General features: G+C 39.4%; 1 protein-coding gene across 1 annotated transcript in view; it reads left to right on the forward strand.

Annotated features, from left to right (window-relative positions):
• The window catches only part of COL5A2 (collagen type V alpha 2 chain), a 335,742-nt gene that overhangs the window by 203,427 nt on the left and 113,802 nt on the right, over positions 1–18,513 (forward strand). The window contains 7 exon segments of the mRNA XM_030208786.1: positions 3,845–3,898; positions 8,290–8,353; positions 8,356–8,371; positions 8,374–8,395; positions 11,922–11,975; positions 14,377–14,475; positions 18,245–18,298. Of these exon segments, the coding sequence (XP_030064646.1) occupies positions 3,845–3,898; positions 8,290–8,353; positions 8,356–8,371; positions 8,374–8,395; positions 11,922–11,975; positions 14,377–14,475; positions 18,245–18,298 (363 nt within the window).

Genomic DNA, 18,513 nt, shown 5'->3' on the forward strand with positions numbered 1-18,513 from the left:
AAAATCATACGATCTAGTAGTTGAGATGCATTAGGTCTGAAGATCCTCCACAATATACTTTGTTGTATAATGTTCCAGATCATTAAATTGTAAATGTGCTTGGGACTGTTTAAAAAAAACATTCTATAAGGCTTGGCACCTAACCCTAATAGAGCTTATCTGAAAAGGGGATGTGGCCACGGGCATGTCTGGGTGTTTCAAAACGTTGCATGCAGGTTTACAGAATTTGTTCGAAGTGTGCCTAAGTTGGTGGTGTAAATGCTAGCACCTAACTATCACCAGTGGGTGCGTAAATGATTCTATTCTATGTCTGAAATCTCAAATGTGGTCACTTGTACTTAAAGGGATCTCAATATTCAACTAAGGAAACATATATTCAAGACATCCCTATATAAATGTTTTTTAAATATGTATATATAGGACCATCAGAGATTGTCATTGTATATTTATGTATTGTAACATAAATAGGCTTCCATACCTATTTTCCTCATCGGTCTAATTTTACTATCTTTTTTTCTTTTGTGAATTTTTCAATGTCTAACAATCAAAATTTCTTCAGAGTCTAACTCTCAAAAATATCTTCAATATATCCAACAATTTGACGCATTCAGAATGGCAAAATGTGGTGCTATGGACTAGTGGAAGAATCTTTGGAAGTTATTGCGGTCCAATTTATTCTAACAGGCTACCAATGAGAAAGATATACACGGCGTTTGAAGATAAGTACTTGTCAAATTGTTGACTATATTGAAGATATTTTTGAGAATTAGACACTGAAGTGATTTTCATTGTTGGACATTGAAAATTTCACAAACGAAAAAAAGAGTAAAATTGGACCGACAAGGAAAATAGGTATGGAAGCCTATTTATGTTATGATACATAAATATACAAGGACAATCCACTCTCTGATGGACCTATATACACATATTAATTTTTTTTTATATAGAGATGTCTTGCATATATATTCTATGACATCATGCCAAAATCCTGGGAACACCCTGATCTGCCTATGCCCCTCCCACAGCCACACCCCCTTTGCATTTGCACATGAGAGAAGTTAGGCGCTCAGTTTACAGAATAGGGGCATAAGTTAGTTATGCACAACTGCTAATTACTTCCAATTAGTGCTGGTTAAGGTCAGTTATTCATACGTATCTCCAATTGTGCCAATTTAGCACCAATTAGCTAATTATGTTATGCATCTAACTGACCCTATTCTATAATTGGGCATGCATTTGCACATCCAACTTTAGGTGACATTTGTAAAATTTGCAAGAATGTGCTGGTTATTTGAATTTTTTACGTGTTTTAATTTATGCTGTTTAGGTTATTATTTATTTGTTCAACAGTGATCCTCTGATGCAGTCCCTTGTATGGGTGAAATTAGACCATATTGGGTTTTTATCTCCATGTTTTGTAATAATAACATTTGATATTGAACTTTTCCTGGTTCCAGTCTACTCTTGTCTATAGCTCTGACTTACTGACCTGCAGAGGAATTTTGATCCTTGCAATCAGAAACACTATCAGAGTCCAACTCAGAAGACAAGCTATTGGAGTTAGAGTCCTTTGATTAATGATGCTCCCATATGCTACTCTTTCATTATTTTGCATCCTTTCTCTCTGCTACTGCTTGGAGGAGCATTGGCCCCTGAGTTAGTGTGTTTACCTAGACAATCTGATACAGATAAGAAGGACTCGCCAGTTGCAGAACATTTTGTATGGTTAGACACTTGTGTGTTTGCACTGATCCACTGTTCAAACTGGGGTCAGTGTTTCAGCAACTTCACCGAGGATATATGGGCAGGAGGATCCTTCATAGGAGAACAGTTTGTTTAAGGAGGTTGCACTCATGGCTGGGGAGCTTCTGGTGCCCAGGCCAAAAAGGGCCACTGAAGAGAGTGGTAGTAGGATGGTGTATAGATTATTGTATCTGTCCATGGTATCTCAGCTAGTTAAAGCAGGGGCACTGCTGGCTACTAGACCTTCTTGCCCTGGGGCATGAACCAATGGCTCTACACACCACTGGAGGCAAGGCAGTCAGCTCTGTGAGCAGGTGATCTTCGCATAAGCAGATGCTTGTCTTGCTGCAGATGTAACTGATTTACCAGGCTGCAGTGCCAATCATTAAGCTTGTCTGTCTGACTCCCCCCACCCCCAACCTTCCAGTGCTCCAGCATGACTGTATTTTAACACAAAATGTTTGTGCTGAAGCCAAACTAGGCAAAGGACAGGGAAACGGTCATCTGTCGAGGCACAGTCATGTTATGCACTGTGGCCTGGATCTTGGTAATTAGTGAATAGTTAGAAATGTAGGAGAGAAAAGACAGCAAGAAGGGCTTTAGAAAGAGAAGAAACATGAGGAAGTAAACAAGGACTGAACAAACTGTAAAAGAGAATTAAAAAATAAAGAATTAAAAAGTAAAATGGGAAAATAAGAGGACTTGTAAAATAGGCGTGAAGATTATGCTAATAGGTATAGTAACAAACAAATAAAGACTTTTGTTTTTGAGCAGGAACACATTCAGCACTGATAAACAAAGGCGTGCTAGTGTTTTTAGCGTGTGCTAAAAATAATGATGCGCTAAACTCTAGAGACACCCATAAGAATATATGGGTGTCTCTAGCATTTAGCGTGCACTAAAAACGCTAGTGCGCCTTTGTAAAAGACCCCCTGAATTTTTGTTCTTTAAAACATCTTTACCAATGCATTTTTTTTCTTATTTTATTTGTAAAACTGTGGTTTGTATTCTTTAGGGTGTTCTTGATATCAATTTAGAATGCTTCCAAATATCTGTACAGCCAAATTGCTTATGCCAAGTTTGACTATCCTTATTTTTATAGCTTATGAAGTATATTCAGTACTATATCCAGAGTCTTTGCAAAAATAATATCTAACATTAAATAAGAATGCATCTCAACTGTTTAACAGTTGTTCTGTCAGACCTCCTATAACCAGCTCTTTGTTGAGGGAATGAATACCAACCTAAATATAAATGCAAATTTAAGAAGCAGTTTAGATACATGTAGAAAAAAAAAAACTGATCCCATGCTGTACACACTGAATTCAGTCTTAATTTATACTTTTTGTCATTACATATCTTAGCCATTGTATCGTGACTGGTAATTTACGTTGGACAGTGGCTGAGGAGAAGAGGAGGGTGGAGTGGCCTAATGGTTAGTGTAGTGGCCTCAGAACCAGGGGGACCAGGTTTGATTCCCACTGCAGCTCCTTGTGCCTCTGGGCAAATCACCCTAACCCTCCATTACTCCAGGTACAAATAAGTACCTGTATATAATATGTACACTGCTTTGATTGTAATCCTTTCCCTATTCCCTGTCAGATTATCCTTAGGGCCATATAGCAGTATTTCCCAACCTTTCAAGCCCAAGGCACACCTAAATAGTTGTATGGCACGCCATCCTTTGCAGAACAGCAGTCAGTGTGGACATGGAGAAGACTAATATGGTCAAAAAATGACACGGAAAGCCTCACCAGAGACTAGAAGGACTCTAGGAGGGGAAGTGCATGCAGTTTTGAATACTCTGATATAAACTATGAGCAGCTGAAAAGTTGAGTAACTACCATAAATTAAAGAAATCTAGCAACCTATAGAAAGTTTCTTGCAGGGTGATATTTGATGGGCTTTGTACTTCTACTTCTTGGTCCACAGTATAGAACTACAGTGTTTTGATATAGGATTAGTAAATTAGAATTGTAAGAATTAATACAGTCCTCTGATGTTTAGATGGCAAAATAGAGACTTTGCTCACATCATAATAAATGGCATTACATTTAATTGCAGGTTAATTCATTTGACATTTGTTAAACTTTTTTTTAAGGGAGATCCTGGAGTTCCTGGCTTTAAGGGGGAAGCGGGCCCCAAAGGAGAACCTGTAAGTTTACCCCAGTTAATTAAAACAAATGTACTATATTACACATAAAGAGTTAATTTTATAATGGCCTCTTACAAATACTGAGTGGTAGAAATTACAAACGATGAGATGTTGGTGCATACTTTGCTGATAAGCATGTACAGGGAAGGAATTTGGGTAGAGCATGGGTGGAGTTTGCAAGTACACATATAGGTTAGAAATATGCTAATTTACATGCATACTTGAATAGTCTAGGGGCAAGGCACAATATGTGCCGCTAAATAATGGTATTTTATAAAGACATATGGACATATTTTTCCTGATCTTTCAAGAAATACACAGAGAAGGTGCCAGAAGTTTTTGACTTTATGCCCTGAGGCGCGGCATTCAGAGGGTATTTTATAAACAGGACACTTGGTTAAAGAGGGCAGGTAGGCACCTACTTAGGTGCTATTTTGTAAAGATACATAGATGTCCATATGTCTTTTTAAAATTATTTTCCACATTTTCAAATTATACAATCACATCACAAAGAATGTAACTAAAGAAATTTAACCAAATTTCCAAAATTTTTGGAAGACTATTGACTTTGTTCGTTCTTTGGAACATTCCTCCACCCTGTTGTTGATTGATGATTCTAATTATTTTCCTTTTAAAAAAATTCTGTATATCTTGGTCCTATTATTCTAATCTAGTGGACGCAACTGTAAGGAATATTTATTGCTGTTAATTTTCTTTTTACATATCTATTTGGTTAAATTTCTTTAGTTACATTCTTTCCGATATGATTGTATAATATGAAATGTGGAAAAAAAGAGACATATATGGACATCTATGTATCTTTACAAAATAGCATCTAAGCAGGTGCCTACCTGTCCTGTTTAACCAAGTACCCTATTTATAGTTTTGGCTTTGCAACACAAGAGTTGCAACACCTCCTCAAGAGTGAGCAGTGAAAATAACTGGTATATCCAAGAGCATAACCACTGTAACATATGAAATCAGTGTAGCTGTGGTGAAATGTCATTCAATGGTTGGATGGCTTAAAGGAATTGGCATAGTATTATATAAGTTTTCACATCCAGTTCACCACTTCAGATCTATATCAAATGAGTAATTTTCTCCAAGCTATACAGGGATCAATATTCAAAAGCACTTATCTGGGTGACAGCTGCTGACTGGATATTCAGAAGCACCATCCAGATAGTGCCTCTGAATATTGTTACGTACCACCTCTGCACTATGCAGATAGTGCCGAGGCAGAGCCAGGTTGGTCCCACAATTTTTTGGGATAGAGGCAATATTCAGTTTGATATCCGGATAACTTACCTGGATAATTTAGGACAGAGAGAAGGTTGTCGTAAGATATCCAGATAAAAATTATTTGGATAGCAGACTGAATATTGCCACTGTTGGGATAAGTTCCGGCACTCACCACCTTATCCATATATTCAGCACTGGCCACTATCTGGAAAGTGGTGCTGAATTTCCAAATATTTTTGACCACAGCAGCTAGCATTAAAAATAAAATCACTGACTGCAATGGCGGAATATTGACCCTCCAATTGAGTTGGAGATTTCAGTTCAGTTCCGAACATAAACAACCTTATAATGTGGCATTATTCAGTACTCCCGCTGGCAGAGATCTCAAACATTATTACATATGAACACTGGGGGGTGGGGGGGGGGGGGGGGGTCATTTTACTAAAGCCATGGTAAAAAGTGGCCTGTAGTAGTGTAGACACATGTATTGGGCCGTGCGCTGGGCCAGTTTTTACTGTATTCTGCAAAAAAGTCTTTTTTTAATGGGACGGGAAAAGGGCATGCGTAAAACTGAAATCGGCACTTGCCCGAAACTGGCATAAGCCCTGAACACCACCCATTGGTCTAGTGGTAAGGGCTCATGCGCTACACGTGCAGTGATCCGGCTCAGCACGTGCCAACTGCCAATGGAAATGCGTGCGAGAGGAAATAAATAAATCATCCAGGCATATGGGCGCATGCCAAATCTAAAATTACACCAGGGGTGTGTGGTAGCCTGGTGGTAGTCTCGTTTAGGTGCACGCTGCACGCGTGTAGCACCTAACACACCTTTGTAAAAGGGCCCCTGAATTTCCTGATGACAAGCAGATAAAATAAACCATACAAGTGGGTCATATGACATTGTGTGTGAACTCAGAAGTTTATTGCAGAACTTACCTACAGTTTCTCAATACCATGCAGTAATTTTTCATATTCTACCATACTTCCTTACAGTTTTTTTTAATTTTTTGTATTGTACCATCAGAGGAGGAGGATGTCTCAATGACCTTTTTTGAGTTTCTTTTGTTTTTCTATTTTCTTTGCTTCACTAAATAGGCATTTGGGCACCCCAATACCAGATATGCCTCCTGTGTCACCTCTTCAAATCTTTCCTCTCCCTTCAACTGTTCTGGTGCGGGAGAATGAAGAGGTGGTATTGGGGATGTTCCAGCACCTACAGCATCCATGAAGCTGGTGCCTATGCCTGGATCTGGAGATAGCAAACAACATCCTCTTCATATGAGATCTATCCAAGATGGATCTATTTGTGACCATCTTGTAAAGGAAGCTACCAGTCTTCTATTTCAGGAGATCAGATGGCACATGAACAGCAAACATTTTCCCCCTCTAGTAGAGTGGGGGTCTATAGTATGCATATTCTTTGATAACAAAAGCCTTAATAAACAGGACTAAGGAACTGTGATCATGACAACCCCTTTTGGGTTAAGTAAGATTTGTTTTCTGCTCCTCTTGGAATTATTTCAAAGATGGGAGAGAATGAGCACCTGTAATTTTCAAACTTCTTTTATTTTTGTTTTGGAAGGATGTTGATTCAGAATCTGAAACAAAACAGATTTTTAATTTTTGAAAACTGAAGGTTCTTCAAAAATAGCATTTTGGGGTCACAAAAACTCATAATTTCAGCCCAGTGATAAATTAGTAAATTAAATTATATTTTAAAGATTCCCTGTTCATTTGAATATTTTTGCATCATTAGGGAAGATATGTACCAGCTAACCTGAAAGCTAGTTTTCAAAGGGAAAGTCCATATGGAATTTCCTTTTAAAAGTTCAGGACCAGTGTGGATCACTAGAACAAAAGTAGAAGTAAATTATGTATGGAGATTTCAAATTCATTTGGAATGCTGCAGCTTGAATTGAAAATCAGATTTGAATTTTTTGACTGTGAATAACCCAAGATTATCTACTTCCACACCAACATTCAGTCTCTAGTATTACATGGCTTCATATTAAGGGGAATTGATTCCATCTCTTGATTTCCCTGACACGATTTTTTAAGTCCTCGTTTCTATTAGGATGTGATATAGGTTTGAATGTAGGAGGTTTACCATCTGGTGCAAGGGCAAGGCCCAAGATCCCTCCTTCAGCCCCACACCAAAACTGCTTAAATACCTTCTACATTTTTTTAGAACCTAATCCCAGAGACAACTTAGTTAGAATTCATCTCAGTGTGATTGACAGTGAACATGACTTTGTAGAAGGTAGCACTACTTATGAATGGCCTTTAGTTGTCAGAAGCATAGGCGATTGAATTTATTTAAACCATCATCTGAGTCATCTTGATGGTTCTAGTCCAGTTGAGGAAAATATATTTTGAGCCACTAGACTCTTCTGAGCTCAAGTGCTTCACTAAATTGTATAACAATAGTGTGATGTTTTCTAAGAATCCTAAGTTCTTGCCTTAATCCATTAAATTGTTCTTCCAGTACTTTTCTTAAGGCCTCATACCCACAAGTTTGCAAATGAGGTGTTGCCTTCTATTTTGTAAAGAATAAATCCTTTAGAAAATTCTCCCAAATTTGTTTCTTTTCACCCTAAGAAGGCAGACTCTGTGGTGACAAATGGAATATTTCCATAATGTGGCAGATTGCACTGCCATTTTGTTATGTACCAGGCAATTCTGATCTTAGAAGGGTATTTGGGCCATGGTGACATCAGAAGCCCACCTAAGGCCAGCTTCTACTAGAAAGATTTACAAGGCAGTGACAGTTTCATCCACATTTCCACATCTCATTATTATTTAGCCATAGCTTCCCATCAGGATGTAGTTTTGGTCTGTCCATCCTCCATGCCCTTTTTGAAAATATTGAAGTTGTCCTATTTCATCGTCCTTAATAGATTCACTAAGACTTAACCGGGCAAATGAGAACTGCCTATGCACATGAAATCCTGCACATCAGGAATTGTGGTCTCTCAAAGCCAATTGTCATTCACATGGACAACTATATGGCCCTTTGTTACTCTTGATTGACTGTGAACTAATTATAAGTAGATTATAGAAATCTTATGGGATATTAATGAACTGGATTTGTATGTTAAAGCAAAAAGGTATTTAGATATGTACATATGTTTCATTTTCACTTTCTATAGGGTCCTCATGGTCCTCAGGGAATAACTGGCCCCATTGGTGAAGAAGGAAAAAGAGGACCTCGTGGTGACCAGGAACAGTAGGCCCACAAGGTCCGTTGGAGAACGAGTAAGAAATCTTAGAAACAGCGTATTGGGGCTGGAATATGTATAGGGATCTATGTACTAAACTCTGTCAGTACTAATGCAAGCTTTAATGCACATTATCAGGCTATAACAACATGAATATTGTTTAATTATGTTAAGTAATGCAAATGTTCATGTGTTACTTAATATGGTTAATTAATATTCATGTTACCATGCTTTGACACTAATGCAGCTTAACACAAACATTAATGAGCAATGCAAAATGCAAACCAACGTATTCATTTTAAAATCATTTAGAACAAATCACATGAAGTAACATGATTTCTGTTAACCCATTGGCTAATGCTTTGTATTGTAATTTGAATACTGTTACTGCTGTAGTTGTCTATTGCTTATGTTTGCCTCACGAGCTCGTAGCTACCTGCTAAATTTTTGACTCATGAGCACTGTTGCCCTGGAAGAGTGAATGGGATTCTAGATGTGCATAGCTAAAGGGAGGGGGAGGTGGGGAGGGTTGGATACAGCGGGAATGTGGTATATTGCATAATTTCTTCTGTGTTGATATGTTAGATGTTGGTTGTCTGGAGTTCATTTATTGAACAAAAATGATTTAAACATAAACTGCGCCTAACTTTAGGCGAAGTTTATAGAACTAAACGTGTTTTTTTTCAGCGCCAATTTTTTTAGGCACCATATATTGAATTTGGTCATTGATGTGTAGTTTACCGCATGGTAACTGCTAGTGCAGAGCTGTCTTAAGGTACTTTGCAGTAACTTAGCAGTTACCATGTGGTAAACCACACATTAATGATCAGTTTCAATATATTTGGTGCTTAAAGTTAGATGCTAATTCCATGCCCAACATTTGGCACAGAAATGTATTCTAATGCCTGCAGTATGCTAAAATGGGTATGAAACAGCAGATTGGCATGGAAATACACTTATATGCCCAGTTATAGGATAGCGCCTAAGTGTATCCACATGTAACTGCAAAGGGGCGTTCCCCTGGGAGGGACTTAGGTGGGTCAGAGGCATTCCAGAAAAATATGTGTAGTATTATAGAATACTGCGCCAAACTTGCATGCCAGGATTTACAACTGGTTTCAGGTTTGGTATAAGTCCTCGTGCCCAATGCTATTCCATAAAGAGCACTTAACCTGGCGCGCCTTTTAAAGAACAGTGCTGGGTACTGATTTTTTTGGCTCTCATATTTGAGTAGACAGTACTCTCTGCATTTGAACTGATTCTTCTTCAGCGCATTATATATATATTGGCTACTTATGCATTACCAGTGAATATATTTGGAAATTCAGTGTGACCCCTGATGAAGGTTATCTGAAACTTGGCCAGGTTGGGTCTAGTTTTCATTAAAGTTACATTTGAGTGAACTTTTGCTGTCTCATCCTTCCTTGGATCACTGCTGCTGTTTGTACTGCCTGCTTGTCTTCTGTTTTACTGAATCTGACACGAAGTTCTTTTTGTGTCAGGGGGCATTGCATGGGCAGAAAATGGTTGTTTGGCAGTGAATGCAGTGCACTTATGCTCTAGCTGACTAACATATTGTTAATGTGGGATGACTTAACACCTGTTAAATAATAGGCACTAAGTGCATCCGTATTAACTGGGAACAAGTAACCACATGTTAATGTTAATGCATTACTTGTGATGGAAAATACAGGGAACCACCCCTATTAGGTTCCATGTTAGCTTTGCACTTGCTGTACATTAATTTCCTGCATTAAAGCTCGTTAAGTGCAAAATCTAGCACACTTTAGTAATAAGGGCCTTCTAGTATTGATGTTTTGCCAAGAAAAATTACTTACATTGAGAGCACGTCAGAATCTCTGTGGGTAATTTTAAATTAGGCAATAATGAAAACAAAGCTGTGTATATAGTTTTGTTTTTATTATTTCTTCAAATCTTATGGGTTAAAATTATTCACAGGGGGGGGGGGGGGGGCTTTTACAAAGCGGTGGTAAGCTCAACATGAGCTTACTGCACGCTAAAACTGAACTACTGCCAGGGCAACATGGCTGCCGGCAATAGTTCCGGACTGAGCACGCGCCATATCCAGCGCTCTCTGGAAAATTGTTTTATCTAGCACTGCGCTAACCCAGCGGTAATCGGGCATCACAACGTGCTGCCCGGTTACCACCGGGTTACCGGAAGAGCCCTTACCGCCATCTCAGTGGGTGGCAGTAAGTTCTCCCTGCCACACAGCCATGCGTTATCTTAACTCATGGCTATTTTTTTTTTTTGGGGGGGGGGGGGGGGGCTTTTACCTTTTGCAGTAAAAATGGCCTTGGTATATGGGAAAACAGCCCCTGCTGCTTCCGCAGGGCCCTTTTTCCCACAGCTTAGTAAAAGGACCCCAGGATTTATACAACGGTGTTGGAATTGATTGTCACCTTGATTTATGCTTATCTAGTAACAATGAAGGTAGCGAGTAATAGGACCCCATGTCTAGTTTGGACATGAGGCTCTGAAATGTATGTATGTGCTGCCCCAAGCTGACTTTCCATGGATACATCTCAACTGCTTTAAGACAGGTGCAAATGTGTGTTTTGAGGCCCATTCAGGACTTGTTCCCATTAACATGTGGCTACACCTGAGACTGGCTAATTTATAACCATCTATCTGGGTGTACAGAATGCAAATCACTTCTTACAGTTTGTATGCATTGTTAGAAGCTCTATAGGCAGGGCCAGATTATATTCAACTGATGCCCTAAGCATAGTCGAACAATGGTGCTCCTTGGTCCTTCCATTAAGATTCAATAAGTGCTAAGAAATATCAATATTATTTGAAACAAAACATAATCTCCCCAATACTCAGCCAGCTTCAGGCTGTGCGGTGACTGCCCGATGCCGGTGCTCAGACTGATATTTAATGCCAGCCTGTATCCAGTAACCAGCACTAAATATCCGGTCTCACTTTTGACCGCAGCAACTTAACAGGTTAAGCCAATGTTCCGTGCTAACTGGTTAAGTGCTTAGCGGTTAAAGGTAGGCCTGCTAGGCTAAATATAGCCAGTTTGGCGATGAATAATCTGTGCCTAACCAAGTATGTCACACGATATAACTGTATAACGGCTAGCCCCTAACCGAGAATGTTCAGCGGAGATAACCAGTTATTTCCCACTGATTATCCGCAGTTAGGTTGCTAAAAACACTATTTAACCGGCCAGGAAAGGCTCCTGGCCGGTTAAATAGTTTTGAATATTGGCCAGCATGTTTATTTATATTGATTTGAAAAACACTGAAATTCACATTGGACAATAGGTGTGGCAGAGGCAGTGAAAAAGTTAAGGGCATGATAGCTGAGGGAAAAAAAACTCTGTGGTGCTCCTATTCCCTTTGTGCCTTAAGCAGGTGCTTATTTTGCTTTATAGTTAATCCAGGGCTATGTACAAGGGTTTATACAATGTAGACATTTGGTGAAAGTGAAAATTATAACCAATGGTGGCATATGTCTAGCAGTTTAAATCCTACTTGCCGAACATTTTAATCCAGATTTTTTCTGAGAATTTGTTTTTGTTTTTATGTTAGGGTGCACCAGGTAACCGAGGTTTCCCTGGTTCTGATGGCTTGCCTGGGCCAAAGGTAATGTAATTTCTTCTTTAATTAGCATTTCTTCAGTGACTGGAATTGAGATATTCTCTATTGTACATATTATTGGCTCCTATCCAAAATACATGTGTTTCTTTCTTGCTTCACTTTTGTATCGTAATATTTATTTTCACTATCAGGCTACAGATGTATTGTGACATCACTATAAATCTTAGCAGGTACTATTTACTAAAGTGGACTTAGATCTTGCAGTTACCATGGGTTAACCACGAAAATTAACACACAGTAACTGCAGATATTCTCAACATTTTGCCATTAAGTTAAAGGACCCTTTTACCAAGGCACTTAAGGGCCTATGCATGTTCAGTGCATGTCAGATTGGCATTACTGCCTGGCTAGTACATGCACCTGAGTTTGGCATGTTCTGAAAATTTTCTATTGTCTACCACGGGGCATTCCTGGTGGTAATCGGCAGTTGGTGTGTGCTGGATGGTTACCACGCGGGTAACGCACGAGCCCTTACCTCTAAGTCAGTGGGCGGCATTAAGGGCTCAGGCCATAAATAGACGCGAGCTGGTTTTAATTTTGCCACATGTCCATCTCCCAGCTCAAACGCCCCCTTTTTTTCCGGACGCGGTGAACAAATGGTCCAGCACACATCCAAAACATGCACCTACACTACCGCAGGCCACGTTTTGGCACTCCTTTGTAAAAGGGCCCTAAGATAGGGAAAACTTCTTTACCATATGTTAACTCAATGGTATGTAATGCAATGCTATGGGCTACATCTGTTCAGGTGGTGTTAACAGCACTGCATTTATCTGCATGTTAACTATTTGCACATCAACCCATGGATTTTGTATATGGTGCCCAAAATTGTGTGTGCAGTTCAATTGAGTAACAAGCCAATTAGCACCAACAAATTAGGCTCTAACAATTATTGTCATGAATTGGCAACAATTTGGAATTGTGTATGCATCTTGCTAAGTGCTATTCTAAAAACATGCACGTGCAAATCTTTCAGCACACAACTGAAAAGGGGGCTTGGACAAGTCGGGGGTGTTCACTAAAGATGCGCACAGTATTATAGAATTTGGGAGATCCTCAACTAATTTACGTATGAGAATTTATATCCGGTTTCAGTTGGTATAAATTCTGGCACCCTAAGTTGGGCACAGATCCCGGTGCTATGTGCTGTTCTATAAATGGTACCTAACTTGACGTGCTGTTTATAGAATAGCGCTCAACGTGCATTTTTTTTGGTGCTCAAATTTGGCCACCAATTACTGAATCTAGTCCTATCTGTAAGGCACATTCCTCACTCATTTGCCACTTCCTTTTTCATTAAGTTCATGGAGAAATTAACATACACTAACGGGCAATTTGTATAATCTAGGCATTTAGAGTTATGTGCGTGTTAGCTCGTGCAAATGTGAAGAATGCTAGCATGTGTGTTTGTAAATATGAGCATAAATGCCAGCGTATGGCCTTAGTGCTATTCTGAAAACACTTAACTTACATAGTGCACGTGTACAAAGGGGGGCAGAGCATGGATGGGACATAGGTGTAGCTCCCACTTATATGACAACTCACAAAATGCTATAATTTACGCCAGTTGCTACAACACTTAGGTCAGGAGTAGGCAACTATAGTCCTCAAAGGACACAACCCAGTTAAGTTTTCAGGATTTCCCCGATGAATATGCATGAGATCTATTTGCATACACTGCCTCCATTAAATGGAAATAGATCTCATGCGTATTCATTGGGGAAATTCTGAAAACCCAACTGGGTTGTTGCCCTTGAGGACTATGTTTGCCCACCTCTGACTTAAGTGCTTTCACTTACACCAGCAATGTGGCTGGCACAAGTGATCCCACCTGATTATTAGGCGCATTGATACCTGATCATGCTAGTCTTCTATAAAGGAATGTACATGCCTATGTTCCTTTATAGAATAGGCTTCTAAAGCATGGCCTCTGGATGCTTAATTCTAGATGCTTTCTTATAGAATTACCCTCTTGTTGCATTAACTGCTAATGTAATTTACTAAAGCTTAGCACACTCTAAATGCTAAAAAGCCCATAGGTATAAAATGGGCATCGTAGCATTTAGTGTGTACTAATTCCATTAGCATGTGCTAAGCTGTGGTAAAATGGCCCCTTAGTAAACAGGTCCCAATATCTATTCATAAGATAACTAGTGCGTTAATGCTACATAGGTAAGGTGTATCGTACAAATGGTGATGTTCATAGCTGTAAATTAAATTTTATATTTTGCCAAGAAATAGATATTGTTTACTCAAGGCACATTCCTGATCATACAAATGAAATATGAATAATATGGCAAGAAAATTCTTTATTATACACCACAATGGACATGCAACACTTCTCTTTTACTTTCCTTCTTACTTGCTGTGTTTCATGACCTTCCCAGGGGCTCAGGGTGAGCGTGGTCCAGCTGGTGCTTCAGGACCTAAAGGAGCTTTTGGAGATCCTGGTCGTCCTGGTGAACCTGGCCTTCCTGGTGCAAGGGTAAGTCAGATATTTTCTTTGGTAGAATGAGATTTGAAGAACAGGGAATCCAGATTGCTGCACTGGTGATGCATGCACAGGAAGCTTTTCATTGGTATTTTTCAAATTTTAGCTGAGTACACCAACACATACATAATCAGTAAAAATGCACAAAGAGAGACACACTGTAGATAGCTTGCATATTCCCCCCTCCCCAATGCACATGGAAGTGACCACATTTAGATTTTGGCTGTCATTGTAGAAAGGCAGGAGTGCATGTGTAGATTCCATTCAAAATCTCCACCCCTGGGAATACATGTATAGGTGCCGGCAAGGGTAGGTTCTGCACATGTAGGTTAAGATGCTGGCTATGCGTAGGGGTAGGATCAATTTTACAAATGTGGGAAAGTACTGGGTCTTACACATGTGTTCCACCACTTACCATGTAGGTTGTAAAATAGCAAACTACACTTGTCATATGTATACATGTAAGGCAGCCATTTTGCAAAACTACATGTGTACCTCCTGTAAATGCAGAGCCATTTAACCCTCCCCCATGCATTAGATCCTTCTCTCTTTCAGAGTAGAACCCCCCAGTAGCAAGCCCCTACCAACAGTCCCGAAATCTGTCCTTCAGACAGGGCTTGGGGATCATAGCCAGCTAAGGTATTTAAATTGAACCAGGCAGTCATGGAACGGGGATTGGGGAGGTGTGAGGGAACGGGGTGGAGAGAAAATATGTTGTGTCTACCCATACTACCCATTGGTCTACCCAATGCATTTGAATGAGGTGAATATCAACCTATTGGTGCATTCCATGAAAAATGCTGATGTTGTCTAGGTCCATCAGGAAAATCTGCAGGTATGTTCAAAAGAACATAAGAATAGCCATACTGGGTCAGACCAATGGTCCATCTAGCCCGCAGTGGCCAATCCAGGTCACAAGTACCTGGCAGAAAATAGTAGCAGCATTCCATGCTAGCAATCCCAGGGCAGCAGTTGATTCCCTCGTCCATCTCAATAACAGACGATGGACTTTTCCTCCAGGAACTTGTCCAAACCATTTTCAAACCCAGATACTATAACCACTGTTACAACATCCTCTGGCAACGAGTTCCATAGCGTAACTATTCTTTGAGTGAAAAATTATTTCCTCCTATTTATTTTAAAAGTATTTCCATGCAATTTTATTAAGTGTCCCCTGGTCTTTGTACTTTTTGAAAGAGTGAAAAATCAATTCACTTTTACCTGTTCTACAACACTCAGGATTTTATAAACCTCAATCATATCCCCCCTCAGCCATCTCTTTTCCAAGCTGAAGAGCCCTAACCTCTTTAGCCTTTCCTCATATGGGAGGAGATCCATTCCCATTATCATTTAGGCTGCTCTTCTTTGAACCTTTCTAATTCTGCTATATCCTTTTTGAGATACGGCGACCAGAATTGAACACAATACTCAAAATTACCTGAAGGAGATCTGCTAATCCAATATGAATTTTCTTTAATCTACTGGATTTTCTGAGCATTCAATGCAGGTTTTGTTCCTAAATAGTCTTTTTCTTAAAAAAAAGAGGTGCTAAAGCTGTATATATTTAGGTTTTCCTCCTGTCATGACGTGGTTTAATAGAGAATTGTATTATTATTGAATGCTATTTTCTGTTCTGGATTTTTTTTCTTTCTCTTGTTTTTCCTTCGTAATTTCTAGAAATATATAATTTCTATAATGCAAATTAAAAAGAAAAGGTGTGTTAAATTAATTTCATAAACTTATAGATTTTTCACAGATTTCTGAAAACGGAATCTTGCTTAGAATTAACTAACACCTGGTGAAATTCTAGGCTGAATATTTTAACCCTCCTTCCCTGCCCAACACTATCACATTTGTGAACTTGGGCATATTCTACTCCCACAGTTGCATCCTTTCACCTCTGGGCAGCATGGAACACAGCTCTCAGATTTGCTTGCACAGCCCCTGCTGTCATCATCTTCCCACTTCTGCTCCCATGCTTGTGGGGATCTCTCCACCAGCCTCCAGTCTCATACTCCAGGGTGTACTACATGGCCCTTGTCAAACAGTTTAGCAAAATATGTATGTCCAATGTCAAACAGCACCCTCTTATGGCCAGATCTAGAACAGCATATCTGACAAAAAAACATTTCTAGACATTTAAATGTATTATTTATAAAGATTCTTACGTCTTTACAAATGAGTGCAATGTTCAAGGAGAACATTTTTAAATGGAAGTTATAAAAGCTATCTGAAACCATAAAGTTTCCTTTAAGATGCAGCAAAACCTGCCAAAAAGTGAATACCAGTGGAATACCTAATGAAAATGTAGAAAGTTCAAAAAAGGAGATTTCTGATAGGGCAGATGGCTTTTGAAAATAGATCTTCAACATTCTAAGACAGATATTCAATCATGTGGCTCTAAGATAGTCAATGACGTGGATTTGTAGCTGTTCTGACTTCTTTCTACAAGCATAAATATGAGAGATTGTAATGAGTCAAAAGCGATCAGTCAATCTACTCGCAGGAGGTAACAGAGATAAGAAGACCTCTCCATAGCAAGAAATAAGCAAAGAAGTCTATAGTAAAAGGCACTTTCCACTCCTCAGGGTCAGTTTTTTTAACTCCATTTTAATTCAGGGTGACATAAAAGCATATAGCCTAAGCATTGCAATTTGAAAAGGAATAACCCCCCCAGATTAGTACTTCTATCCTTTGTACATTATATATGTTTCAGTTTCATTTTCCATATATTGTCCTCAAAAGAAAAGAAAGATAAATCTAACCAAGGACCAATAGAGCTACATGCAAATGGGCTTCTTTCTGGTAGTTCCTATTACTGCTTGGCAAACAATTGTCTTTCTTTTCCTTAAATGTAATGCCTCTTCCCTCTGCTCAAATAAAATTGTATCTAGGCTGCAGACTATAAGTCAGTCTTTAGGAATGAGGGAGAGCCCCCCCCACACACACATTCCCTGTTCCTCAGTCTTATTGCAACAATGCTGGTGCTAACCAAAACTACCTAGCACCGAAAAATATCTTTGTTACGTTTTGTGTTTGGCCCCTCTAACAAGCCTAGGACTCAAACAGCTAGCAGATCCCATGCATAATCACTCATAATGGAGAGGCCTGAACTCCATTATGCCCCCCTTCATCTGCCAGCAAAACAAAAAAAGAAAATCCTTCACTCAATAGGTAGTTACTGGATTAATCCAGAGGCTTTCTAAACGTCAGTATCTATTTCCATCTCTTCACCTTCCTCAGGGGGTATAGGGACTGAGCTCTCTAACTCTGTGGGCTCTTCCCTGACTTCATCTGGAGCACTGATGTTTTCCACTTCCATTGGCTGGGGAACCTGTTTCTTCTCATCTCCCTCCCAGTCCCAGTCCAAGATGTTAGATGTTTTAAAGCCCTCCCTCTTCTCAGGAAGTTCCCTCCTCAAGTCCTCATTGGTCTGGGTAACCAGGATGTTTCCTAAACCTTCTTTTCCATTCTTTGAGTGCCTAGCAACCATTCTTTAAAAGTCCTGGAGTGCCCTCTGTTGGCTGCAAGTTTATTTGCAACTGGTTTTCTCTGGCTATCTTTATTCCTAGAGTAATAGGAGTGTATTGAGGTGGCAGGACCCTTACAAAACCTGTCCCCCCTCCCCTCTAAAAATTGCTGTGTTTAGTTCAGACAAATATAGCTTAATTTAGACAAGTAAAATTCAATATATCTATATGAATTATGTGTCCTATATGCCTTGTTTTATAGATAAATTTGTGATACTATTTTACTATTTTAGGGTCTTACTGGAAATCCTGGGGTACAAGGCCCTGAAGGTAAACTCGGACCACTGGTAAGCCATTGTTTACAAGCAAGAATTATTCATGGTGTAGATTTAGGATCATGCTTGTCTCAGATAAAAGTAATTTTATAAGGGGGTGTGTACTTAAAGCAGTGAAATGGGTGTATAGCCACTGTGGCCACATACATTCTTAAATGACCTTTAATAAAATAGCAACTAGCAGGGGCAGTAGAATGCCATTTTGTTTGGAGGGGGCCAAGTTTTGC

The sequence above is a fragment of the Microcaecilia unicolor genome, chromosome 7 (assembly GCF_901765095.1).
Source record: "Microcaecilia unicolor chromosome 7, aMicUni1.1, whole genome shotgun sequence".
NCBI classification, from domain to species: Eukaryota; Metazoa; Chordata; class Amphibia; order Gymnophiona; family Siphonopidae; genus Microcaecilia; species Microcaecilia unicolor.